Source organism: Salvia hispanica, chromosome 5 (genome assembly GCF_023119035.1).
Source record: "Salvia hispanica cultivar TCC Black 2014 chromosome 5, UniMelb_Shisp_WGS_1.0, whole genome shotgun sequence".
Classification (NCBI taxonomy): Eukaryota; Viridiplantae; Streptophyta; class Magnoliopsida; order Lamiales; family Lamiaceae; genus Salvia; species Salvia hispanica.
In genome coordinates this window covers 196,609-222,543 of record NC_062969.1, presented here as the reverse complement: position 1 = coordinate 222,543, position 25,935 = coordinate 196,609, and the positions used below count along the sequence as shown (strand labels likewise).

Below are 25,935 nucleotides of genomic sequence, written 5' to 3'. Positions count from 1 at the left end.
CTTTCGTTTTCTCCTTTATTTTTTTTGACTAATCTGGTTCATCGAGCTTTTATTAATTTCAACACACGAGTAGATTATTATACTTATACTTAATTGTGATATTAATGTATTAATTAAAATTTGAATATGTCAATAACCATCAACATTTTAAACCATATTTGTGAATATTTAAAAACAAGACTATGCATTGATTTTTATGTTGCACTAGCGAGTTGTATGGTGTACATGTTTGATGAGTGGAAGGGTGACTCATAAACCACGAGTCTAATACTGTACTATGCAAAAATAATACACATTTTGTATCAATTACAAAAAAACCAACTTTAAAATGTCAAAAGAAGACAAGTGTCAATTTTGTAAAACCAAAAACCTATAGTAATATATTCATCACTACTTAAATTTAAACTGCCACATTTATAGTATGATCGACTATACCATGTTCATATTTGAATTTGAGACAATTTTATATATACTCCACCATCGCTACTCATATATAGTCAAATGTACATAAACATAAGTATTTAAAACTAAGTGCACAATATACTACCTCTGTCCCTGAAAATTTGATACATATTACCATTTCGGTCCGTTCCTGAAAATTTGATACACTTCACTTTTACCATTTTTGGTAGTGGACCCCATATTCCACTAACTCATTCCTACTCACATTTTATTATAAAACTAATACTTTAAAAGTAGGACCCACATCCCACCAACTTTTTCAACTCACTTTCCATTATATTTCTTAAAATCCGTGTCGGGTCAAAGTGTAGCAAATTTTGGGGGACGGAGGTAGTATAAGGTAATAAGTTTTCTATTGCAACAACTCATTCTATTCTTGCATAAATTACCCATTTTATGAATACATTTCTAAGCAACTAGTACTATTTGAGTATGATTTCATATAAATCAAGTCAACAGTCTCGTTTTTCAATTAAATTGAATGCCAAGTCATAGTACCATTTTCATCACACAAAACAAAAGCATTCTTCAAAAAACGGTTTCTTTTCCATGTAATCCCAAAACAAGAAATTTTGTCCCCCCAATTTTCCTCGATTTTAGTCAATTCCTCTCAAAATCCCCACTCTCATTTGCCAAACACATAAAAAATTGCAAAATTCTTACAGCATTCTTATGTGAAACCGCGTCGAAGGTGGCAATGGCATTGGGCAGCTGCAAAAAGTCGCAATATTCAAAGTCTCCCTCTTTGAAACATCCACTCCTCAAATTCCTTCTTCACCATCTTCAAATTCTTTCTCCATTTCTCCCATTTTAAGTTCTTCCATACTTTTCTCGAAGAGGGAAGTAAGAAAAAGGAGTAAAGATTCAATCTTGGCTCTTGACTTGCAACTTGTGCTGAAGATTCAAGTTCGGTTTTTTGATTCTTGATTAAGGGCATTCTCTCTCATGGTGTCCAAGTGTTTTCAAGCTGTGTTATGCTTGTTTTTATTCCTCCATAGCTTTTCCTCAGCTAACAAAGATGGAAATTCCAGCTCCTCCACGTTCACAGCTATGGAAATCCCCACCTTCAACGCCGCCGCCGATTGCTCCTTCCCGGAGCCAAATTCAGACGAAATCTTGCTCGAAACAACCGTCAAAATCGATGAATTCAAGGCTAAACCAACCGTCACGCTGAACATGAAGCACCGCCGCGCCGGAGCTAAGCCGGCCGACTGCGTCGCGGAGTCGACGGCGAAGGATTTCACTCGAATTCAGACGTTCAACGCGAGAATAGCCGAGCGGAAGGACCACAACGCCGCTTCGAGAATCGATCGCAGGCCTCCTCCGCCAGCCGCCGCCTCGCCGGAGATTTTTTCCGGGGGGAAGATGGTGGCGACGCTGGCGTCTGGGGTGAGCCTCGGCTCCGGCGAGTACTTTATGGATGTGTTCATTGGTACACCTCCTAAACACTTCTCGTTGATTCTTGACACTGGCTCTGATCTCAATTGGATTCAATGTGTTCCTTGCTATGATTGTTTTGAGCAACATGGGCCTTTTTACGATCCGAAGGAGTCGAATTCGTATCGAAATATAAGCTGTGATGATCCCCTTTGCCAGTTAGTTTCCTCCCCCGAGCCCCCTCAGGGATGCGGGGGTGGGAACCAGAGCTGTCCGTACTACTATTGGTACGGCGATAGCTCCAACACGACGGGGGACTTCGCGTTGGAGACGTTCACGGTGAACATGTCGTCGTTTGACGGGAGTTTAGGGTTTAGGAAGGTGGAGAATGTGATGTTTGGGTGTGGCCATTGGAATAGGGGGTTGTTCCATGGCGCGGCCGGCTTGCTAGGGTTGGGGAGGGGGCCTTTGTCGTTCGCATCTCAGCTTCAGTCGTTGTATGGGCACTCGTTTTCGTATTGTTTGGTTGATAGGAATAGCAATGCGAGCGTTAGTAGCAAGCTCGTATTTGGTGAGGATGAGAAGCTGCTTAGGCATCCGGAGTTGAACTTCACCACACTGCTTAGCGGGAAGGAGAATCCGGTGGACACATTCTATTACGTGGGAATTAGGTCGATTGTGGTTGGAGGGGAGGTGTTGGGGATCCCGGAGGAGACGTGGAGCCTCTCCCCGGAGGGGAATGGTGGCACCATCATAGACTCGGGGACCACCTTGAGCTACTTTGCTGAGCCGGCCTATAAGATGGTCAAAGAGGCGTTTGAAGAGAGGATGAAGGGGTATCCGGTCGTGGAGGATTTCCCGATTCTTGATCCGTGTTACAATGTGTCCGGTGTTGATGAACCCTACTTGCCCTCATTTGGGATTGTATTCAAGGATGGGGCCGTGTGGAACTTCCCGTATGAGAACTACTTCATTAGGCTCGATCCTGATGATGTTGTGTGCCTAGCGATCTTGGGGACCCCGCGGTCGGGTTTGTCTATCATTGGCAACTACCAACAACAGAACTTCCATATCATGTATGATACTAAGAAGTCTAGGCTAGGTTTTGCACCAACTAATTGTGCTGAGATGTAGGGGATAATGTTCTGTTTTGTATAGTTTTTAGGGTTGATTTTTGGTGGGACATTGTATACATGATCAATTGGAGGGAATACATATGCCTAGAGGTGTCATGATGCAAGATTTTGTCATGATGTTTTGGGCTTTTAGATCATTTATATATATTGATTACTGATTAGTGTCATTTCAGTTCTTTGATTTTGATGATATTGTGATGGATCTATTATGTTACTAACAAATTAGAATTATTTTAACGCTTTTATTGGAGTTGAACTTTGCAAAGTGGAAGTACTTGAATTTTGTGACTTTAACTATAGCAAAGAACACACCTTTACTTGAATATAATCCATCAATTCATATATGTCCTACACTTGAGTTTGAATTGGTCAAATATGATTATATATCAATTCTATTGCTATAGTAGAACAAAAAATGAAACGTCTACGCAAGTGTGGTACTCATTTTCTTACTTTTTTTTCACGATTTTTAATTTTCCTCATAACTTAATTTAAAACTATATTACTAGGATTGTTTTTTTTTAATGTATAAACATCAACAAAAGTAAATGTGCGAGTTAATAATATCGAGAATAATGATTTAATTAATTAATTGGTATTGGTATAAGTACAACGTCTCACTAGTATATTCGAATTAAATTGTCAATTGAATTTAGAAATATTTACTAATTTATATAATGCGAGACACTGAATGAGATTTTACTCAAAATAAAAAATCAAAGTAAGTACGCATTTATTTGTTTTTTAAATAATATCTGTTCATTTAATTCTAATTTTGTAAAATTAATTTTATACAATAAATAAATACTGGAACATTTTTTTCTGGATATAGTAAAAAAATGTCTGAAATGAAAAAATTGAGAGAAAAAAACGTTGAATGAAGAGAGGGAGAGCGTTTCTCAAAACCCTCAGCAGAAGAACCCTCTCCACTCTCCTCCACCATAAACCCTCTCTTCCCAAGGTCTCTCTCAATCTATGTTTGTATGTGCATATGTTTATATAGTGTTTGTGAGCGCGTGCTTGCTGAGTTGATTGAGTGGTTTGTGAATGCAGATGGATCCATCGGAACGGTATTGTTACAATCCGACATTGCGGTGGAATCCTCAAGTGGAAGAGTATTTCGTCAAAGCTTACGGAGCTGAGCACTTCGCTCGAATTTCCAAGGCCCTCACGTATGTCTTTGCTCTCTCTGTATCACCTGGTATATCTAATGCCTGTGGGGATTTGGTGAGCTGAAATTGAGCTAATTGTCCAAAAACTGGGTAGAAATAGAATGTCTTTAACTGGATGCTGCAGTGTTTGATGACTGTCTCGTTTGTATTGAGTTTTCCAAAGTACTCCTGGTCTATTAGATAATATTAATATGTGAATTGGAGCTAATTTGGTGAAATTACCATTTGATTCTGGTGTCTACAGTTTTCTTTATTTATTCGTATGCTGTCAGCTATGAACTACCTATTCTGATTGTTTACAGCATTGGATAATAATAATGACCAAAGTTTGTACTAGTGTTTGATATAGAATGTAATTGTGATTGTATTTCCTCTTTATGTAATTGTCTTGTTAGTAGATAGTTGATAGTTGATACATATCCACTTTTCAGGCAGCCGTCGTGTTACTCTTGTGTACGAGTGAATACACTTAAGTCAACAAGTGACTCTGTCATCAAGAAGCTTAGTTCCCTACTACAGGAGAATGGGTGGCAAAGTGAACCTTCTAAAGGAACCGATGCTGCTAATAACTCTGATGGTTCCCCAGATGCTGCCTTGAAAAATTCTTTCATTTCGAAGTGTAAGATACCTGGCCTAGATTATGTAGTTTTTGTCCAAGGGTCTGGACCACATACCATTGATTATGGGTATAAGGAAGACAAACCTCCTAAGGAAGTGATTGTGAGCCGCAAATGTGCAGAAGCAGTTCTTCGTGGTGCTCATGTAAGTATGGATGTTAGGTGCAAACATGGTACAAGAATGCTATTCTTGTTGTTGTCAATTTTTGATAGACTATGTTTAGGTGTATGTACCCGGTGTTTTGGCCTGTAGTGCTCACGTGGAGAAAGGAGAACAAGTTGCAGTTTCAGTTGCATTGGAGCAGCCTGGTGCTGATGGCGGATGGGGAGTTGGTTTTACACGTGGAACTGTACTTCAGGGATCACAAGCAGGCATACTTCCCCTTGGGCTTTTTGCCATTTATTTTGCTTCATTTATCATGTCTGCCTACCATATCTTGTAGGCTTTGTATTTCAGTTTGGATATGTATATATTTGTTTATTAGTTAATAGTGACAGACAAATTTGTATTTGTTACAGATCCTTTTTATTTTGAACGGAATGGCCTCTACATTGGTCAAGGAATCAGTATGATGTCCAGAGCCGGGATGTTCCGGGTTCCTCAAGGAGTTGCTTTGGACCTAAATAACAGAGTATTTAACCTACCTTCATTTAACGGTACAGTTTTCTATTGATAATTTATTACAGAGTATCATATGTACCACTTAGTTGTCTGCTGGTCTGAGTTTTTAATTGTGTTTGTGTGTAAAAACTAAAAAGTTTGTATTGTTAATTGGACCATGATTTATTATATTGCAGATTTACTCGAGGGGGAAATATTTCTTCAGAATCTCCCTAGCATCATCACTGCTCATGCCTTAGGTATGTAGCTACTGACTATAATGGTTTAGTTGTAGGCACACTTTTAGCAATTTTTGTCATTTCTTCTCTTATTTCCTGAGTGTTGGTGAAGCTTAGACTGAATGTTACTGTTTAGAAGAATAACTTGGTGCTTGAAGGAAACAAAGAAAACTTGACAGTGGTTGGTGAAATTAGTATAGTGCTGGTTTAGATGCCTATTAGTCACCATGTTTTCCCATTCTAATATTTAGATCCTCAAGAGGGAGAGAAGATATTAGACATGTGTGCAGCTCCTGGAGGTAAGACCACAGCAATTGCTATCCTCATGAAGGACAACGGAGAGGTGATTGCAGCTGATCGATCTCACAATAAGGTGCACCTTCTGAGCTTTATAGGTTATTATATATATCTTTTTTCTCAAATCTCTTTCTATCATCACTTCTTAGTAAACAATGACTAAATGGCCTACCACCTTCCACATATCGGGGATGCCAGCTAGGGTATCAAGTTAGAAGTTGCTGGATTTGCTTAATCTTCCAGGAGATAAAAAGACTAAAAAAAATGTGATCCAGAGAATCAGAAATAGATTAAAGTCTTCTGTTTCAAAATTATTTAAATCACTGTCTTTACTTGCTTGCTGTGCCTCGTAAATCTTATTATTGGAATGCATCTTATTGATACATGTCATATTTCAGGTGCTTGAGATCCAGAAATTGGCAGCTGAATTGGGATTGAAGTGTATAACTACTTATAAGCTTGATGCTCTTAAATCTGTTCAGCGTATAAATAAATCTGATAATCAGGATGCTACACAGGGCGGGGTGAATGGGAGCATTCAAAACTCCGAGTTACCAAAATCTGGACTTGAGAAAGTATCAGATACCGCTCTAGGGTTTTCTCAAGGTGAGCTGTTTTCTCGATGCCGTTGATGCTTCGTTATTGTTGTGCAAATCTTGTTCTTTCTCTTTCCGTCTCCATGTCTCTCTTTATGGTTGAGGGGGAGAGGAGACACTCTGTCGTTTAATAGTGTGATGTTCTGGTGGTCCTGTTGCTTGTATACTCAGAAGTTCTGACATGTTATTGCTTTTCATCCATCTTGATTAGACAAAGTAGCTACCTTTGATCAACCAAAGAATGGAAAGTACACCAGTAATGCAGAGCACAGAAAGAATATGCGGGTAATGAGAAACGGGCCTGGGCGAAATAATACTTCAGGTGGAAGAGTTGAAAAGTGTAAAGGATTTTTCCCCAATACATTTGATCGGGTTCTTCTTGATGCTCCTTGCTCTGCTCTTGGTCTAAGACCTCGTTTGTTTTCTGGAGAGGTATGATCTGGTTCTGAATTTGTTTCTTATGATCTTATAGTTCTGTCATCATGCATTCTTAAAGTTGAAGCATCATTTACATTGTTCTTTTTCTATAAGTTGGCTGTGCATTTGTGCCACTGGTAAATAGGAATGGAACTCGTGTAGTATGTCTTATCTATTACTTGACCAACAATCAGTCCTTTATATCTGTTTTTGCTTTCAGGATACTATGGAGTCATTACGAAGCCATGCCAAGTATCAGAGGCGGATGTTTGACCAGGCAGTACATCTTGTTCGCCCTGGTGGAGTCATTGTGTACTCAACGTAAGCATTCTATCAACTTGGTCATATGAGATAAACTGTGATTTTTTCTTTAGTTATTGTATGTTTATCTCTAAGTGCTTGCCTCAATTACTAATATCTTTGAGCTTTCCAGTTTTCCTTCAGCATAGCATTCTTATGTATGTTACCACATCTTTTTGAAAGTAGAATATCACTTGTTCATGTTTTCAAACCGCAGGTGTACAATAAACCCAGGTGAGAATGAGGCACTGGTTAGATATGCATTGGACACACACAAATTCCTCTCGTTGGCATCACAGGTTAGCTCAAAGCTTTGAGGCCCTTAGACATTAATATCTTGCCAAGATTGATTTTCTGCCAGGATGCGCGGAAGTAAATGATTCTTTTTAAATAATGATCGTGAAATCTGTTTTCTGAACCAATACAGCATCCGAAGGTAGGAGGACCTGGCCTTGTTGGGGGTTGCCAATTTCCAGATGGATACCAAGAGTAAGTACTCTATGCTGGCACCTTGTATTACGTTCCTAATCTAGTACAATTACGTGTGCTGTTGCATTCAGTAGATGCATAAATGATGATCAATGCAAAGGAACAGAATACTGACCAGTTGTTGAACTATTTGGAAGTTGATTTTTATTATTTTTGAATTGTTTGACGTCATGGTGTCAAAATGCAGATCGATGGGTATAGAATGACTGACATGCTTATTAGCTTAAGCTTGCTACAGTGTCACATGTGTCAGTTTGAATTTTGAAAAGACATCCCCACTTAATCTTGGTTTTTGTGAGTACCATCGAGATCTAGTTATAAAATGATCTAATTCTATACTACAAATCATTTTGTCTCACAAATTGTATCTACCATCTTCTTTTACCCCAAGTGATGCTGCATACCATAATGTTGAGACTTCAGTTTCTCTTGTACATGTAAAATAGGCGTATGTTGACCTCCCACCTTATCTCTGGAAAATCTCAAGTTACAAACTTGTGAATTCATTATGATGTTTGATTTTTCAGGGAATGGTTGAGACCCGGCGAAGAGGATTTTGTTCAGAGATTTGATCCTTCCTCAGAACTCGATACTATGGGCTTCTTCATCGCCAAGTTCAACGTTGGTGCCAAAGACATCTAACTTCAATTAAAATTCACATGTCTCAAGAATCCAAGATAGCATTCGCCATTATTTCGTCCTTCCTTGAATGATTTCGGGCTTGATGAGGTGAAATTTTTTGTTTCTATAGTAGAAAAATTTTCAGAAGCATGTATGAACTCATACCCCCCTGTTGTAGCCCAGTACTTCACACTGAATCTGGTGATGATTTGTGTAGAAGAATGACAATATCCAATGTTGTATCATGGATTTGTTTACATCAGTGGTTACCAGAGAGCAAATTTTCATCACTGGCAACTTTTGCTTCATGAGTTGAATCCACCATGAATTAAATTCTAGATATGTACGTCATGTCATGATTTTGAGTTACTTTCATTATTATTAAAAATGAAAACGATAACTGTAACAATGTGGTTTCAATGTCAACTTAGATTGAACAAAGACAAGAATATAAATGGCTAATCATCATTCACAAAAGAAAATTACACGATGAAATCACACTTTAATTAAAACATGAATCAACATAATTGAAAATCTTCATTCTGTGATTGATTGAAGGCCGGGCTCCCATGCAGATTCGATTCGGGCCCTCTCCTTTTTCTCATATCTCTGTTTTGAACCATTTGAAGATTTATTTCCACTCTTTTTACCTGAGGGATTAGAAGCTGTATCACGGGAATCTTTCTTATTGTTCGAATCGATGCCGAAAAACCTAACATGCAAGTTTCGAGACTTGGTTTTTATCCCGGGCTTCACTAGAATCCCACTGAAGGACGACAGGCTGCTCTGAGAGGGATTCTCTGTTGATGTGAAGCCCGGGCCCATTGCGCTTGGCTTTCTGATCCGACGCCTGAGTTTCTTCACTGTCCTGCGTGGCACGAGGTAGTACTTCTGGCCCGGGGCAAGGATTTCTTCGGGCCGGATGACTGAGTCCCATGGCCTCCGAAAGATTTCGGGCCGAGCTAGGACGAAGGAGGGATTCTTTTGTATGATCATGGCTGCAGGAGTGGCCATGTAGTAGCGCTCCACGTGCCCTCCAGCATGGACGATCTTCAAGGCCCGGGATTGCCTCTGTCCCGAGCCGGCCAGGGCCGTGACATGCCTCCCTTGGGTGGACACCTTTGGGATATCACTAGATTTCTTGTTGCCAAAGATCTTGCTAAGCATTTTTTCTTCTTTTGAACAATTAAAATTAGTGGAATGAATGATTATGGAGATTTAAGAGATGGGATCGGTTAGTAAATAACGATGAGTCCAAGAAATTTATTGTAGATTAAATGGTTTTGTGGTTGTAATATATGTTTGAATAGCCAGCCGGATGTGACTATAAAATATAATTGATTTTGGATTTATGATAATGATAATTTTGGATGTGGTCTTTGTATATTCGTTAGTGTTTTTGTGATAGAATGCAATATAAGTTTCGGCCAAATAGATTATTTTTGCCTTAACCATTTTTACCTCTCTCTGATGATAAATATCTCATATTATACCGATTCAAATTTAATAAATTATTTGACTTAGGAAAGAAAAGTGCTAAAAAAATTAGGGAAAATCTCCGGCGACAACACTTTAAAATATTTCAATGCATAGACAAGGCAGAAGAAAAATCTGCAAAGTCCAAAACAAACAGAAATCACTAAGGCAGAATGAATGAAACCTGCAAAAAAAAGGTAGAAAAGTTGGATTCTTGATTATTTAGTCTATCAGAGACATAAAATTCCCCATACGAAAATAACAAGGCCAGTTACAACAGATGGGAAAAAGTACATCTTCCTTGCTACTCAAAAAATTCTCACTTTACAAGAAAGACGGAGAGGATAAGACAAAGAACGAAAGGCGAAACGAAAAAGGGGAGAGAACGATCACCTACAAACCTCATATGAGCCCATCTATAACTAATTTTCAACCAAAAATCAAAAGAATTGAAACCTTGACTAACAAGGAAGCTAAAACCTATAGGAAGGGCTCCCAAGGATTACAGTCAAAAACCATCTACGAGGAGGGGCGATAAAGAGACAGTTGTTGCATTTTCTGGCCTCAATTAACTTAAAAAGAGTAGTTACCAGTCACAGGAAGACCACAAAAATATATTGGCCAATTTCATTGGCCACCCTTCTACTAATTTACACTCTGTTTTCTGGCTTTTTTGTGTTTCTGATCTACCATTCAATCAGAGCAAGGTTGAAAATTCTGTTGAGAGAAGAGTAATGAACGAGATTTCGAGCTGTAACCTCCTCAAGGAGAATCGTCTACTCTCTTAGTAGTTGCTCGGCCAGTTAAGTTGTGCGTGCTGAGGCTGCTGCTGCTGCTGGTAAACATTGCCAGTCGGTCCTACCATGTCTGCAGGATTTGTAATGCCTTGAGATTGTTGCAAAAGAGGGTGAACGTTTTGCGGTGCTACTGCCTGTGCAGCAGGGTGGAACATCCCAGTGAAGGTTCCGTGGCCTGTCTGATTTGGGGTGAAAGCCAGCTGACCCTGAGGAAGATTGTAGAATGAACTTGCATGCAAGGTAGAAATATCCCTACCCGGGGTGGTGTACCATACACTGGGACCTTCATTCTGCACACAGTCAACAGATGGCAATGGCAAAAGGTATAATCTCAAAATTTTGACCATGGGTCTGGTAACGTAGAGATTTAGGGATAAACAATACCTGCTGCTGGCCACTGCTATAGACATTATTCTCCTTTACGTGTGGGGCACCAATATCCTCATTTGTTGTTGAAGTAACAGGAGCTGGGGCAGAACCGGAGGTATAGTTGGCTGGCGAAAGACCGTACGGCCCATAGTTGCCAGGTACTCCAGTGGGAGCAGAGCTTCCTGTATTTGCTCCTTGCTTATACTGTGAAGATGAATATTTGGCAGCTGTCCCAGGTGCAGTTGGATATAAACTACCAGGCTGGGGTTGCTGAGGAAAGGCGCCGTTGCTTAAGAACTGATGAATAGTAGGTGGCGGCTGGACATAGTATGGGGAGAAATAGTGACCATATGGTATGTAGGTAGGAGGATAATGGGGTAGATGAACCCCAGGTGGTTGCCTGTACATAGGATGTGGCTGCTGCGATGCAGGTATGGAGCTCTGCATTACCCCAGCAGCTTGAGTTGCAAGTGGCGGCGGAGATGCCGTGGACCGAACCAAAGGGGCACCGCCCTGCAACTGGATTACATCAAAATTACATCAGACAGGTCGAGAAAGAAGAGTAAAATATATTTTGATGCGATATCCACCAAATGCATACGACATTAACAATTGAGAACTGTTTGCATGACTCTTCTAAATGATAAGGATTTCAGTGAGTTTTGATACTAACTAAAACATCCACCGACTTAAGAACAACACTTGTGTATCAGAAGCAATTTCCACATAAATATATTTATTAAAAGAGCAAACATTGTTTTGACTTTTGCCTGATCTAATTATAGATACATAGGCAACAAAAGTGAAACAAATAATTAAACGAACAAATCACAATTAACTAACAAAATCACAATATTATGCAATGATAAAGATAAACACAACAAAGATATACCTTTAAGACACTCCAGTCTGTAATTAAACCTATCAAGGTCTTGACTTATTCAAAGTTGAAAGTTCACAAACAGCATATATGGAGCAAAAAAGGAAATTATAGAGATTTGGGGCCCAAACCTCTTGAGGATTCTGAGAAGCCTGAGCAGCATTTCCATTATACTTGTTTGCAGCTCCAGCAGCGTGAAAAGGGGAAATGCGGCCATCAAGTTGTGCATAATAGCTTGCTGGGTCAAAAGATTGCGGCACCTGTTCAGCATATCATTGATATTAATGGCTGAGAATGTAAAGACGCACACCAACATCAAAAAGATAAATTGACCGACAAGATGAATTTCACAGTTTGCATGCATGAATGATCAGTGTGAAAATGAACGGACAGATGATACATGAGAACATACAACAAAGCTTGGAAGTCGAGGAGGATCACGAGCGTGAGACTCTGAATTTTCAGAACTTGGAAGCTGGCCGCCCAATATTGGAGGCATGAAACCAAAACCATAGTTTGAAGAAGTTTGGACCAAAGGATGTGGCTGGCTTCCAGGAGCAACCTCTATAATGGGATCATTATAAATAGTTGTAATAGAGGATGAGACTTCAACCTCACCAGATGCAAATTTGTCTGGTCCTTGTGAAGGTGATTGGGGTTCTTCGGGATACTTTGGTTCAGTATCCTCCACATCTGGCAAAGAAGCCTGATTGCTGTAAACCAAAAGGAAAATAAAATATTTCAGAACACTGAACACAGCCACAAGCAGGATATTTCAGGTTAGCACCATGAAAACAAGGAAATTCACGGAATGATGAACATCTGCAACTTAACAAACAAGATGCTACCTGACTGGTGCTATCACTAGAGAGATTTATCAACATAGAATAAGAACATATCTTCAACTGCATAACCAATGCATGAATGTTCATGGATACCACAATCTGAATATGTGAGTTTGCAATAAATTATAGATAGCTACACTGGAAGTATACATAGATTGGAGAAACATTGTTGCCACACCAAAGCATGCCATGGACAACAAAAATGACGGGTGAGGTACAAAGAGAAGTACAAAATTATGAAAGATAAAGGCACCTTAATTCCAGATCCTCCACAGGTTCCTCAATATTCTCAGAGGATTCTGACAGTGATGGACTCTTATCAGATGGAAGACCATTTTGGTTGTCCAGAGTGAAGGAAGCATCAAAACTTCCAAAACAAAACCCAAGTTTTTCAATTTTAGGGACATGTAAATGATTTGGCAAAATCACATGTTGTCTCTCTGAAATTCGTGACTCCTCTAACTTCTTCTGCAGCTCCAGAGTTGTTTCATTTGTAGTGGCGGCAGCAGGAGTAGTCAGCGATTCCAGATGACTTCCAACAGACACTATAGAAACATCTAATAAAGAAGCTGCAGTGGCACCTTGACTAACATTGGGGTTTGTAGATTTTGGTTTCCACTCTTTGCCAGGACCAACTGTGATGCACACAACCACTGTTAGCAGTTCATTGCCCATAATTCACATTCAATAAGATAGATGCTAGATACTATACATGGTCTTGCATATGACACCTAATTCTAATGCGCTGACATTACAAGATTGAATGTATCATCTCATCAAGGACACAATCATGTGTTTCAAAACTTAAAAAATGTATATATCTGCTCAAGGGGAAACTTTCAACCTCAACCAGCAAAAGATAGCCACTAAGAGAAATAATGAAATCACTACTAGTTTGCAAATATGTATACTTCTGAGTTCTGAATAATAGCTCTTTACATTACATACTCAGTTTGGTAACCATCATGCAGTAAAAACTGAACTACATTACAGAACATACCAACTTTTAATATTGTATCATAAAGATGCATACCCTTTTGGGAACCAATCACTTGAGACCGATTGTTGTAATTAGATGAGGGCCTACTACCAGAAGAAACATTAACTGAAGAAGAAGGAGCTTGCGCAGACTCTGAATTTTGACTCTTTCCAACTCTCTTGAGATCACTGGGCATCTTTTGTTCAATGGCAGTTCCAACCTCTGAAGCAGCTACTACAGATCTCAAAATAAAAAGAAATAACATCAGTAACTTCCTATAGCACTTCAACATTGTCTTAATAAATTCCCAAAATGAGTAAATATACGTAAGAACAAACAAAATTAGCATACATATTTCAGGAGAAGTAGATCTGTTCCCAGTAGGTATATCATCAACCATTTGACTAGGGCTTTGCTGGCTTCCCACTTCAAGATGAATGCTACCTACTGCACTAGGGAGTGGATAATCTTGAGAGGGTAAAGGCACTGGATCTGAAGATGAGATGTAAGATCCTGAGGCTGAAGGAATAGATGTAGCATTTTTAGATGACTCCAGTATCTGGTGCTGCTGGATGTTCTTCACCTGAGGAGTACTGAGGTTTTTCACAGAATCAATTGAGGACGAAACCATCAGAGGTTTCTCTGATTTATTGGGGATAGCAGTTGTTGGATTAGCTCTCTGGAGGGTGATCCCAGAAGGACCATTAGACACACCAGTAATCAGGCTGACAAGAAAAACAACAGATCAGCTTCAACAAAGCATTAAGTTGGGGGGCGGGAGTGGGAGGTCTCCCAAAGCATCACATATAGTATGGGCATCATAGATAGCCATTCACCTGGTACCAGAAGAAGTGTCACTCTTTCTAGCATCTTGTGGAGCAGCTATGGGAGCCTTGCTAGTACTTTTCACAGTGAAGTGACTGGCAGAACTTCCCTTTACAGCAGGAGAATTTCTTCCGCCACCAGCATCTGACATGAATGAAAAGATACAAGGAAATGCGAGTGCAGATGTTTAGAAAAGAAATCACAGCAGATGTCACAGTTATGCAAGTACATATATTTTACACCACGGATTCAATACTACATACTATATTCCAATGATCGCAGCAGCTCAAAGCCAGTACTCCCCGAGCAGAGGGGAACATGGTCGTAATTATAATTACAAAAAGAAAATAGCCGAACATGTATAATTCAATTATTAAAGGCACATGCAAAGTGATCCAGTGTGGTAGGGGAATCAAATGCAGGCTTTCTCACCATGAGATACAAATCGCAATGGATAGTTCCCACGACCAGCTCTATTTGGTCTTGTCTGGGTTCCAGGTTTCCACTTCTCTGCAGGCTCCTTATTTTGATTCTGGGAATGTAAAAATAGTCTATTGTGAGATTTTATACTCTTGATCAGACCTTAACTTTTATTGCAAATAGAAGTGATGAACAGTGTTAGTACAATGTTGAGATTCACAACACTATTTCGGGCATTAGGAAATACGATCATGATGAAAAATCAGAACAATCTTACTGTACATAGTAAGAGAGGGATGAAACAAATAATCCTAAGACAGATCAAAACAACAAAGAGAGGGGACCAAATCATTAAACTGAGACAAAGCAGTACCTCATTTCTCCTGTCACGTTTTCTTTTTACTTCATGAAAGGTATCTGTTTAAGAGTATAAAAACAGACATCAGTCTGCTGTTCAGAGAATTGAAAATCATGCGCGCCTTATTAAACATGCATACAAATAACATAGCCCTTCCTTAAAACAAACTTAAAGCAAGTGGCCTACAATTATATTGCTAGCAATTTGGTATTGTTGGACCAATATTAAGTTTACAGAATTGATGCACCATGAATTATTGGGAGTCACAGATATAACTAAATCTTGGACTGCCTTTTATCCACCCACCAAATTCTTACTATAAGAAGCGAATGCCAGACAATTTCAAGAGATTCATACCTCCATTTCAATGAACTTAAAACAGTATTTTCGTCCATCTCTGTCCAAAATACATTGAACCACAAGAAAGCCAAATTTTTAGCAGAGTATACTTAAAGCAGGAAATTTCAATTTTAAACATGGGATATAAAAGAAAATTCGTACTACCACATAAGACAAAGATACGAACAGAAAAAGGAAGAAAAAGGGGGCAGCTGAACAAAAAAATCACCTTTCCCATAACAGAAAAGCTTGCAAGCTTGCTCAGTACAAAAAAATAAGGGAAATCAACACGCAGGCAAGTCAGGCATTACTAAAATGCAACCACAGAAGCAAAAATCCGTAGGTTTCCCTATTCCCACTATTTGAAATCCAAACAACAGAGAACAACACCACAAGCGTGATTACATAGCTGATAGTACGAAACAAAGAAAGAGCAGATCAACAATCAAATCCCCCATTCCCAATGGGGCCGAAAATCAAAATAATAAAATCGAGATCAAACACCAAAGCAGGCATAAAAACCTTACCTGAAAAGAATCAGAAAAAAAGGTGTTTAATGTATTAAAAAAAACAGAGAGAATAAAAAGAGAGAGGAATATTCACCGAGAGTTAGAAGCTTCTGAGTAGTTTCGTTGGGATCCATGGAACATTCCTTGAGCATTGCATAAATCTCATCTTCGGAGTGATTCTGACCAGTAATCTCCTTTATATTATCGATCGTCTTCTTAACGCCGCTGGGAATCGAAACCCTACTTGCACCTCCCTTAACCCCACTGCTCATCTTCTTCTTCCTGAATCCCCAAATACCTCTATGTATATATATCCACCTATATATATGAGTATATAAAAACACTTACTTGTGTTGAAATTCCGCGCAGATTAAGAATAGAAATGTATAAATTGGTAATGCAATGAAGCTCTGTATCGAAAGACCTCCTTCCCTTGTAGAGAGAGAGAGAGGAGAGGGAGAGAGAGGGAGGGCAGTGTGTGTGTATGATTTTTGTAATTTAGGGAAAGAGGAGTTGTGGGAAAGGGTTTTTGTAGAGTGATGATTGGGAAATTAATTATGATTTAAATAAAGTCAGTGTGTAAATATTTATGAAGGCATCAATTTCAAATGCAATTATATTGGCAAATCCGTATTTATTGTTAAGTGGAATTAATGGTTTTCATATTCAATACCACCAAAATGTAGTAATGGGAGTAACAAATTTGATGTAATTATACTCTCCACTTTTATAATTAAGTGGTTTGAACCAATTTAATTAAGTACTACTAGTAGTATTATTCATTTTCACCATTTAAATCGATATAAAATTACATTTGAGGTCAGATATTTTGATAGGATGGATAGGGGTAGATTAACATAAATAATCAAACGAATCCAAAGATTAATTTCCTTGGATTACCATTTATCAATCACTTCATTATCGGATTAGCAAATGAAGATTGAGATTATTAATGACTCGAAAATAATCATATGGAGATTACTATTATAAGCTAACTAAAAAATCAAAATATGTGGCCTTTTTAAACTTTAAACCTACCTAAGAACCCCCATCTTCATATTGTTATACAAATTTGAGAGTTTATTAGAAATTTAGAATCACAAATGTATACTCCTACGTATGATGTCATTTCATCAAATTCCCATTTTCAACAAGCTAAAATAATCAAAATCTTCTTCACTAATTGAAGACTAATGAAGAACATGTCGCCTTCGTTGCACTATAGACCCCTTCAACTTCAAGCCTCCACATCCCACCAAGTATACTTCTTCTTCCATCGAGATCACTAGGCCTCGTCTGAGGTAGCCTCTCGAGCATCGGACAATTGGCCGAAAATTCTTGACAATCATAAGCCTCACTCACCATTTTCGAGCAGTCATGTCAATGTAGATCCAGAAAGGCGCGAATGTTGAGAGGAGAGCGAAATCAATACTCATGGCGTGGATCAAGAGTCAAAATTGAGGTTGAAACACAGATAAAAATGCATAGCAAAATCAAGAACCAAAACACTCACAAATTTGCTTCCTCGAAAATACTGGTAAAATTCCTTCCACACATCACCACCGGATGATACTGACCATCCCTGCAGCCAACGTAACCTGAGGCGTAACAATGCCATAGAGCCAATTAATAGTGATCAGCTTCAAATCATCGCTCAATGTTCATCTATGAATATGCATTTCATAAATTAAGATAGCATTCTGTAAACTCAAGAGTCAAGACAATGCAAATGCATATTTTAGGACGTAAAGGTTTAAATACGACATGAACTATCAACCGGTGTTGAACCATGTTAATGATTTTCTTCGTACACCACACTTTTTCAGGAAAGAGTGTCCTCACCCCGGCAGTTAGCTCTGACTCAAGGAAATTCAAAGGCCATCTCCTGAGCTCCGATTCTTGAACAGGTCTCCAGAGAACAAAGTAAGGAATGGAATGAGTGCATACGCACCTCCAAGGCATGATAGAACAATGAATGGCCAAATTGGAATCTTGCTTTTCGAGCTGCAAAAAGGCGAAAGGGCACCACCATGATTGGCAAAGATTGCTAACCTCAAGCTCTTACAAAAACATCGAAATGTACACATATGGCTTAAAGACAAATCAAAGCATCACGCTAGAGGAACATGTAGAGCTTAACATACTAAAATACTGGCAAAAGATAAGCATAGGTTCTCCTCTTCGAATTTTTGGAAATCATTAAGAGGAAATCACCAAGAAAATTTATGAACACATAGAGCAGAACATAGTTAAACAGCACTAAAACAGTTTATTGAAATTGTTTTTTGGGACATTTCACCCAAACCACCAAGAAAGGCATAAACAGTAACATCACTATACACAAAACATTTCCATTGAAACTCTTTTGTTGGACATTTTCACCAAAAGAGAATCAAAGGTTCTCCTCAGCAACTACTCGCAAACCTCCAAGAAAGTCGAGAAACAGATTTGCCTTCAACAAATATAGTGGATGCAGCATACTATAAACCAAGGGCCATAAACCCATTACATACCAGAAAGCTACCAAGACTTGGTTCATCTCATAGCCATCATCACCTTTCAAATTCAGCAGCTTTTTCACAAAATACATATCTGTGACCTAAAATTAAGCCCAGTTCCACAAAACCACACTACACACAGTCAGATAATCAGATAACTACCGAATTCAAGAATCCAATTTCATCATCACCATAAAAAATATAGAACTGATCGAAGCAACACAAGCTAATCTACCGGTGTCTGATCAGGAGCGAGGAAGAAAGCATAGTACTACAAGAGACTAGCCCAGAAAGCAAACAGCAGAAACGACGTCGTCCAGTCCCTCCCTCTCCTCCTCTCCACTCGGGAGAATCAGAAACAAGAGATGGGTCTTGCGCGGATTGGGCGTTGAACGAGCTCCGGCGCCGCAATTTCGCCGGCTTGAGGGTTAAAGGCTGGATTTTTACGAGCTCAGAGCTGTGGTCCGAGTGGATAGGGATTGATATTGGGGATTTGGGAGGGAGAAATGAAGATTTTGGGAGATGGGATTTGGGTTTGAGTGGCGGGAAAGAGGAGTTGCAGAAAATAATTGATGTGTTTGCTGTTCGTTTTCTCTGGGGGTAGAAAACATTCCAACGGTTGAAGTATTTTTCTAGCTATGTAGTTTTCATAATTGCAATTGAGGCCCTCCAATGTTTCAATGAATTTCAGTAGAGTACATGATAGTTTGATGTTGTACTACCACTACTAGTGTAATTAATGAAAAACAACTTATCAAATGACTTATTATTGATAACATATCAATTCTTTATTTATAAATTATGTTCAAATGGGTGATCAATTTTTCAATTTCAAAAAAAATCAGCAAGCCAATAAGTAGCACATTTTCGTTATGAGATATTGTATTTCTTATTAGAGTACGTACGATATTAAGAAGATCGGTAAGAAAAAAGACATGTTATTTATTAATATATGCACTACTTGGTAGCTTCGCATCGAGCATGAAAGGAACTGAAATCACAAATTATTTTGAACTAGCAAATGCTTCAAAAATATCATCTCAAAAGAAAAACATACTAGAAGAGAGTCATAATTCTATGTCCGAGAGGCCAATGGCGAGAAAGACGAATAAACATTGTTTCTAATGAAACTAAGTGTTGAGAATTGGGCATGTGAAAAAAAGAAAGTAACCAAAATTAGGATTAGGTGATTCCCGATGGACGAATGAGCAAATTTAAAAATAGAAGGCTTTATAAACTGTTAAACTACCAATCAAGAAACAGATAAGCTAGGTAGCTATGGCAGGAGCTTCAAGAATCCTGCAAACGACGTTCCTGCCCACTTTCTCAAAAAACCCATCTCTCCACACCACCAGATCCCACTCCCACGGCTGCTGCGTCCCACCAACCGCCAAAAGAGGCGCCTTTTTCGACCGAATCCGGTGCTCTGTCGCCGCCGCCGCCGGTGAGAACACCGCCATGGCAGGCGTGCCGTGGGGATGCGATGTCGACTCCGTGGAAAACGCGGCGGCGCTGCAGGCGTGGCTGTCGGAGAGCGGGCTGCCGCCGCAGAAGATGGGCATCCAGAAGGTGGAGGTCGGAGAGAGAGGGCTTGTTGCTCTCAAGAATATAAGGAAGGGAGAGAAGCTGCTTTTTGTGCCTCCCTCTCTCTTCATCACTGCTGATTCTGTGAGTTTTATTATACTCCTACTTGTTTTTGTAAGAATGGATTATGTGTTGTTTTTTCATTTTTGTTTGTTTAGTTTTGTTTGGTAGTAGCATTTTTATGTGGTGATTTGCTAGTTGGGTAGATATGGTTATATGGCAGAAGCATTGTTTCTGACTACTTTTATATGGTTTAGATTCTGATTGAGAGTGTCTCAATTCATGTCTTTTACTTCTGATTAATGATTCATATGTCTTCTAACATGCTTTCATTTGATCATTGGATGTCATTTCTGAACAACTTCATGTCTTCCTTAACTCTAGAAACTATTTAGGCGAATTTCGTGCTGATAAGTCCATTGCCCTCTTATCCGTTTCTCTTGTTTTCGTAGAAAATTTAAGATTTGTTAGATCATAATGTCATTGTTAGTGTATCTAATATGTTGTCCCAGTTGGACATTTACAGATATATGTTTCTCTGTTAGTTGTATTTTAGCTGTTGTGTTTAAGAAACTTGTTCAATCAAACAAAATAGGTCTTCCTACTTTGATTACTTTAGTTACTTAACTTGTGGCTGCTTTTGCACCGGAGACGTGGCTTTAGAACTGGAGCTGTCGTGAGGCTGGTGAGGTGCTAAAACAGTACAACGTGCCAGATTGGCCACTGCTTGCAACATACTTGATCAGCGAGGCATGTCTCATGAATTCTTCAAGATGGAGCAACTACATTGCAGCCTTGCCGAGGCAGCCCTATTCACTTCTCTACTGGTAATTACATGCATTAAATCTCCCAAGGCTGCACACGTATTGGGTCTTCGCTCAGTTGGTTTCTCTACAGCTGCTCCGTGTGATTTCAGGACACGTCCGGAGCTAGACAGATATCTTGAAGCCTCACAAATAAGACAACGTGCAATTGAGAGGATCAACGATGTTACTGGAACGTATGGCTTCCTGCATCTACATGTTTCGTACAAAATAGATGTCGTTCAATCTTTTTAAGACCTATCTTAACCTCTTGTGCAGATACATTGACTTAAGGGACAGGATTTTTTCCAAGCATCCTGATTTATTTCCTGCAGAGGTACACATTCCGTTTTCTCTGTCTATGTTTGTGTCCGGCCAACATTCTTGAATCTGCACGCTCCGTTGCTTGTTTGAGTGATTGAAGACATTTTCAGAATTGTTGGTTCTAGGGAGATTTTTGCTGAGAAGTGAGTATCTGTGTAGCATAAAAAGACAGCAACTCCGAAAATCATCTGATGTGAAGTGAAATGTCATCTTGTTTAATTTTGCATTACGTAGTCACAGCTCCATCCTAATATAAAAGGAGATCATGTAATGGTTATGTATTCCACTTGCTTCATTTGGCTGTTGCTATGTGTTATGCAGGTCTTCAACATGGAAAGTTACAGATGGTCATTTGGCATACTTTTTTCTCGCTTGGTATATCTATACTTTCATGCCTTCTTCAAATAGCTTTGTCATTTATCCATCATCTTGAGAGTTCCTGGTTTACATCAGGTTCGTCTACCCTCGATGGATGGAAGGGTTGCTTTGGTTCCTTGGGCAGATATGCTTAACCATAGCTGCGAGGTAAGGCTAATCCGATGTAACACGCTCATCCATTCTTGCTAATTTTTGCGATAAATCTCTAATCTCAATGTTTCGTAACGAACTAGGTAGATACGTTTCTTGATTATGACAGATCATCTCAGGGGGTAGTTTTCACTACAGATAGAGCATATCAGCCAGGTGAGCAGGTACTCGAGCTTCAAGAATCGCGCCATTGTGAAAAAAATAGACCATAAATTTGATGTGAGGTGGTTTATGGTTATGAATTGATGATGCAGGTCTTCATATCATATGGTAAGAAATCCAACGGAGAGCTGTTGCTTTCATATGGATTCGTGCCCCGGGAAGGCACCAACCCTAGCGACTCCGTTGAGCTGTCTCTTTCCATCAGCAAGTCCGACAAGTGCTACAAAGAGAAGGTGGCAGCTCTCAAGAAGCAGGGACTGTCCGCGTGAGTGTGTTTTTCATCAGATGCCTGACTAATCTAAAGCACGAAACGTGCCTCGTGACAGAAATCCATCGTGTTTATTCTAACAGGACGCAGTGTTTTCCTCTACAAATAACCGGCTGGCCATTGGAGCTGATGGCCTATGCCTACCTAGCAGTCAGCCCCCCTAGCATGATCAACCAGTTTGATGAGGTCTTTTGTTGCCTATTTTTCAAAAGATCGGATGTTTTGAAATGTTAGTGACAAGGTTTGTGCAGATGGCTGCTGCAGCGTCAAACAAGACGACATCCAAGAAGGACATCCGGTATGGTGAAATAGAGGAAGACGCGTTGCAGTTCATACTCGATGCTTGTGAGGCCAGCATATCTAAGTACTCCAAGTTCCTTCAGGTTAGTTGAGTCCAGAGCCGCGATTTCTGTTGTTGAATGAACGAATGTGTGAGCTGATATGTTGTGGTGGTCGACAGACGAGTGGATCAATGGATTTGGACGTGACAAACCCGAAGCTTCTCAACAGGAAAGTGTTCCTGAAGCAGCTTGCTGTTGATCTGTGTACCAGTGAGCGGAGGATGCTGTTTCGTGCACAATATGTAAGCGTAGCCGATGTTTTTATACGACAAAAAGAAAGAAAGAAAGGAACAGATGATGATGTTTTTGCTTTCTTGATCTGTTTTGTGGCATGAGGTTGTTTGATGTGATGAACTGTTTGATGGGTTGCCAACAGATACTGAGACGGCGGCTGAGAGATATCAGGAGCGGCGAGTTGAAGGCGCTGAGGCTGTTCGACGGCTTGAGGAAGCTCTTCAAGTGACGTTTTGGCTGCTTCTTGGTTTACATTTGACTAAAAGGTTGCTTGAGGATTGCATTGTGCTTTTGAATTTGATATCTTGTGGTAGGTTAAAAAACTTGAGGTTTTTGGACCTAAAAAAAATGTATCAAAATCACTAAGTCAAGTGTTGATGTTATTTTGTCATTTTGGTTATCGATCATTTGCTATCGCACGCGTGGCCGGATATATCGGTCTGACGGTTCCGGCCAGGAACTGCATTGTACCGATAGTTGGGCCGGTTAGGTTTGTTGGCCTTGACAAACACATTGAGGCTCAGCCCATGAACATTGCGCATATGAAGAATTTAGGCCCAAACCAGTGATCATAACCAACCTAAAACTCGATTCTTTACGATAATATGCATATTATTCCAACCGGGCTGAGCTAGTAGGTCAAAACGGGTAATTTTGGCCCAACCCATTTCAAAATTCGGAAGGTTCGTTAGTTAGTTAGTTAGATCCTCCTTTGGATTATGACACATCTAGTCTCAAATGCATATAATGGAATGTAGTCAAATACAAATTCTAAATATCGTACAAATTTAAAACTATGATTTGGAGCATTAGAAAATGTCAATGGATGATAAAATAACATCAACAGAAAAATTGATTAATCTCATTGTATAATTGATTAATTAGTAAAAGAGAAAAGGACGAGAAATTATTTATTTAAAATAATTAAAAGAGCCATTTTAAACCGAGGCGTCGTATCTCTCTTTGTCCCCACTCTCACACACTACACACACAGAGCTGAGGACGTCGACTGCGAAACCTTTCTCCGCTGAGACTCCGGCGCTCCATCTCAAATTCGAGGTTGCTATTCTGTTATTTGTCATCCTTTTCATTTATTCCTCTTTAATGGAATGCGAATTAGGTGTTTGATAAAATGTCTGACTGAACCCTACATTGTGATTTTATTAGGACTGTTGATGTGAATACCTATTTCGCACCATCGAAAATGTGGCAGCGGCTCCGTAATGGCTGGTTAGAGATTCTGAACATTCAGAAGTTCAGGAGAATCGTGTCTTACACTGGCTTTTTCTGTTTTTCTACGCTGATCAACTTTGCTTACACCAACAATACGTCAGTATTTATTTCCTTGTTCTGTTTTGGTTGATAATTTGGAAGTTAGGAGTTGAAAACCGTTGTCTTTAGCAGCTATTGGAGCTCAATTCTATGTTTAGCATAGCTGCCATTCTGATCTTGGACCAAGGTGTTTCAGTTTATGCTTATTTGACTTTGATTTAGGTTTCATTATTGTAGTGTGAAGAGTTGGTTACTGGTAATACTGATGTGATTATGTAAAGGGTTAAGTTAATTTTAAAATGGAAGAGATGGTTGTGGAAATTTTGCTCAAGCTCTTCTGCACTTGTTTTTTTCATTTCTTCAACGTTTTAATTAAGTTCTGATTGTGAGAGTGAAATTCTATCAAGAAAAGAAGCAAAATTGGTGTAATTCGTTTTTTACTTCCTTTCTTCTTTGGTGTACTATTTATCAAACTTCTTATGTATATGTCTAATTAGGACAAGAGCTGGACACTCGAGGGCTGATCAGTTCTATGCATCTTATCCAGCTGGCACTGAGCTTCTTACCGATACTGGGAAGGTACGTCCACTCAGGTTATAAGAAGAAAAATAGGATTTTTTCTTTTTCAGTTTTGGTCTTGGGTGAAGGAAGTGGGTGTTTGAACTTTGCAGTACTGTTTTCTAGTATTGAGAAACGGAATTATGTAGCTTAAACTCAAGGCCACATCAGTGTCTCGAGAAACAGTTTGGCTGTTTTAAGTTCATGTGATATATGTATATTGTGTTGTGCTCCTGTGATTACAGTATCTCAGTTTTATGTATCTGATATTCTGTACACTGAATAGTATACTGCGCTTCACTTGGATATTGAGATTTAATTTAAGTTTGGCTAATAGAGCTTTTGATGTGTTTTTAGTTGTATAAAGCTGCACTCGGCAATTGCTTTGAAATAGAGGAGTGGGGGCCAATTGAATGGAGCATTTTGGCTAAACATTTTGAACGGCAAGGGAAATCACCATATGCTTACCATTCAGTAAGTTGATACCTTGCCTCTTTCTACTTGTTTATATATTTGTGTCGTCTGCTTCTGCTTGTGGTGCATACGACCATTAAAACAGATATCCATTAGTTAAATTTAAGAGGATAGATGGTTTTATGCAATTTTTTTAAGACTCTTTGATATTGTTGTTCCTCCCCAACTCCACTTCAAATGAATCATTTTGCTTTTTGTAACTTGGTGAACAAAAGCAGAAATGAAAGTTCAAATTTCCAATAATTTTGTGGAACAGATGCTGCTTCTTTGATTAAATATTGAGTTTCCTTTTTTCTTGCAATGTTCCAGCAATATATGGCACATCTGGCCTCCCTCGGGCAACTGGATGGAAGCGGCTAGCTGAAGGATGATGACGTATCCAATATGATGATCTCAGGATCATATCTGAGTACATATGAAGTTGTTTGAGACGCATAGCTACACAAGCCACTGAGAACACTACACTCAGAGTGTGCCTTAGGGTTGTTACTGCCCTACGTAACTACGTATTCTATTCCTAAAACCGAGTAGTAAAAGTGCAGCCTTATACTTGAGTTAGATTTGTAGTCCTCTTCACCTAATGGTAGATCGATCAGTTTCGTGACTTTAATTTAAATTTGTGGAGACTTGCATTGGATTATTTGGTTATGAATAAATGGATTAAGTTTGGATAATTTATGCTTCTCCCAAACGAATTGAATCTCTGAAATAGAAAAATACTATAGTTACTCTTGTAATTATTTGGTAAGTATACCAAAAAATGTAACA

The 25,935-nt window shown here is 39.2% G+C and overlaps 5 protein-coding genes and 1 long non-coding RNA gene across 11 annotated transcripts; 4 read left to right on the top strand and 2 right to left on the bottom strand.

The window, feature by feature from the left end:
* Positions 1-1,183: 1,183 nt before the first annotated feature.
* Positions 1,184-3,142, top strand: LOC125187723 (aspartyl protease family protein 2-like). Its single transcript, XM_048084349.1, has one exon. It carries the CDS (start codon positions 1,408-1,410, stop codon positions 2,971-2,973), a length of 1,566 nt encoding a protein of 521 aa, XP_047940306.1. The 5' UTR covers positions 1,184-1,407; the 3' UTR covers positions 2,974-3,142.
* A 676-nt stretch (positions 3,143-3,818) lies between these two features.
* On the top strand, positions 3,819-8,614 carry LOC125186513 (rRNA (cytosine-C(5))-methyltransferase NOP2C). 2 transcript variants are annotated; one of them, XM_048082884.1, is made up of 13 exons: positions 3,819-3,936; positions 4,029-4,147; positions 4,579-4,909; positions 4,989-5,136; positions 5,284-5,421; positions 5,563-5,625; positions 5,856-5,977; positions 6,300-6,507; positions 6,709-6,929; positions 7,135-7,235; positions 7,432-7,513; positions 7,642-7,703; positions 8,231-8,614. In XM_048082884.1, the coding sequence occupies exons 1-13, from the start codon at positions 3,853-3,855 to the stop codon at positions 8,343-8,345; spliced, it is 1,794 nt and encodes a 597-aa protein (XP_047938841.1). In that variant the 5' UTR covers positions 3,819-3,852; the 3' UTR covers positions 8,346-8,614. The 2 variants fall into 2 exon arrangements, with proteins under 2 accessions (XP_047938841.1, XP_047938842.1); XM_048082885.1 differs by having other exon boundaries at positions 4,579-4,926; positions 5,018-5,136.
* A 1,384-nt stretch (positions 8,615-9,998) lies between these two features.
* On the bottom strand, positions 9,999-16,625 carry LOC125188656 (GBF-interacting protein 1-like). Of its 3 annotated transcripts, XM_048085638.1 has the most exons (12): positions 16,470-16,617; positions 16,216-16,403; positions 15,289-15,332; positions 14,928-15,027; positions 14,507-14,639; positions 14,022-14,395; positions 13,725-13,904; positions 12,945-13,326; positions 12,259-12,559; positions 11,978-12,106; positions 10,982-11,485; positions 9,999-10,887 (listed from the first exon to the last, which is right to left on the bottom strand). In XM_048085638.1, the coding sequence occupies exons 2-12, from the start codon at positions 16,391-16,393 to the stop codon at positions 10,585-10,587; spliced, it is 2,628 nt and encodes an 875-aa protein (XP_047941595.1). In that variant the 5' UTR covers positions 16,394-16,403; positions 16,470-16,617; the 3' UTR covers positions 9,999-10,584. The 3 variants fall into 3 exon arrangements, with proteins under 3 accessions (XP_047941595.1, XP_047941594.1, XP_047941596.1); XM_048085637.1 differs by having other exon boundaries at positions 16,216-16,625; XM_048085639.1 differs by having other exon boundaries at positions 13,725-13,901; positions 16,216-16,625.
* Positions 16,626-17,141: 516 nt separating this feature from the next.
* LOC125190854 lies at positions 17,142-19,201 on the bottom strand. The gene is made up of 4 exons (XR_007170982.1): positions 18,855-19,201; positions 18,635-18,720; positions 17,964-18,125; positions 17,142-17,719 (listed from the first exon to the last, which is right to left on the bottom strand). It is a non-coding gene; the product is annotated as an uncharacterized LOC125190854 (long non-coding RNA).
* A 696-nt stretch (positions 19,202-19,897) lies between these two features.
* Positions 19,898-23,263, top strand: LOC125187878 (ribulose-1,5 bisphosphate carboxylase/oxygenase large subunit N-methyltransferase, chloroplastic). The gene is made up of 12 exons (XM_048084521.1): positions 19,898-20,287; positions 20,867-21,030; positions 21,120-21,203; positions 21,286-21,343; positions 21,652-21,705; positions 21,784-21,855; positions 21,942-22,022; positions 22,113-22,285; positions 22,372-22,474; positions 22,540-22,671; positions 22,749-22,871; positions 23,006-23,263. Exons 1-12 carry the CDS (start codon positions 19,898-19,900, stop codon positions 23,090-23,092), a joined length of 1,521 nt encoding a protein of 506 aa, XP_047940478.1. The 3' UTR covers positions 23,093-23,263.
* A 523-nt stretch (positions 23,264-23,786) lies between these two features.
* On the top strand, positions 23,787-25,841 carry LOC125187881. 3 transcript variants are annotated; one of them, XM_048084524.1, is made up of 5 exons: positions 23,787-23,922; positions 24,031-24,192; positions 24,633-24,714; positions 25,051-25,167; positions 25,477-25,841. In XM_048084524.1, the coding sequence occupies exons 2-5, from the start codon at positions 24,068-24,070 to the stop codon at positions 25,525-25,527; spliced, it is 375 nt and encodes a 124-aa protein (XP_047940481.1). In that variant the 5' UTR covers positions 23,787-23,922; positions 24,031-24,067; the 3' UTR covers positions 25,528-25,841. The 3 variants fall into 3 exon arrangements, with proteins under 3 accessions (XP_047940481.1, XP_047940483.1, XP_047940482.1); XM_048084526.1 differs by having other exon boundaries at positions 23,811-23,922; positions 24,031-24,093; XM_048084525.1 differs by having other exon boundaries at positions 23,849-23,889; positions 24,030-24,192.
* The last annotated feature ends 94 nt before the right edge of the window (positions 25,842-25,935 follow it).

Coding starts and splice junctions, on each gene's coding strand:
- LOC125188656 (XM_048085637.1), bottom strand. CDS start 16,393: ATGAGCAGTGGGGTTAAGGGAGGTGCAAGTAGGGTTTCGATTCCCAGC. Junction 15,333..16,215: donor TCAGAAGCTTCTAACTCTCG/GTGAATATTCCT, acceptor ACTCTTAAACAG/ATACCTTTCATGAAGTAAAA. Junction 12,560..12,944: donor GTGGAGGATCTGGAATTAAG/GTGCCTTTATCT, acceptor TTTGGTTTACAG/CAATCAGGCTTCTTTGCCAG.
- LOC125187881 (XM_048084524.1), top strand. CDS start 24,068: ATGTGGCAGCGGCTCCGTAATGGCTGGTTAGAGATTCTGAACATTCAG. Junction 24,193..24,632: donor TTTGCTTACACCAACAATAC/GTCAGTATTTAT, acceptor ATGTCTAATTAG/GACAAGAGCTGGACACTCGA. Junction 25,168..25,476: donor CACCATATGCTTACCATTCA/GTAAGTTGATAC, acceptor GCAATGTTCCAG/CAATATATGGCACATCTGGC.
- LOC125187878 (XM_048084521.1), top strand. CDS start 19,898: ATGGCAGGAGCTTCAAGAATCCTGCAAACGACGTTCCTGCCCACTTTC. Junction 21,204..21,285: donor ATCAACGATGTTACTGGAAC/GTATGGCTTCCT, acceptor CCTCTTGTGCAG/ATACATTGACTTAAGGGACA. Junction 22,872..23,005: donor TGCTGTTTCGTGCACAATAT/GTAAGCGTAGCC, acceptor GGTTGCCAACAG/ATACTGAGACGGCGGCTGAG.
- LOC125186513 (XM_048082884.1), top strand. CDS start 3,853: ATGAAGAGAGGGAGAGCGTTTCTCAAAACCCTCAGCAGAAGAACCCTC. Junction 5,422..5,562: donor TAACCTACCTTCATTTAACG/GTACAGTTTTCT, acceptor ATTATATTGCAG/ATTTACTCGAGGGGGAAATA. Junction 7,704..8,230: donor TTTCCAGATGGATACCAAGA/GTAAGTACTCTA, acceptor TTGATTTTTCAG/GGAATGGTTGAGACCCGGCG.
- LOC125187723 (XM_048084349.1), top strand. CDS start 1,408: ATGGTGTCCAAGTGTTTTCAAGCTGTGTTATGCTTGTTTTTATTCCTC.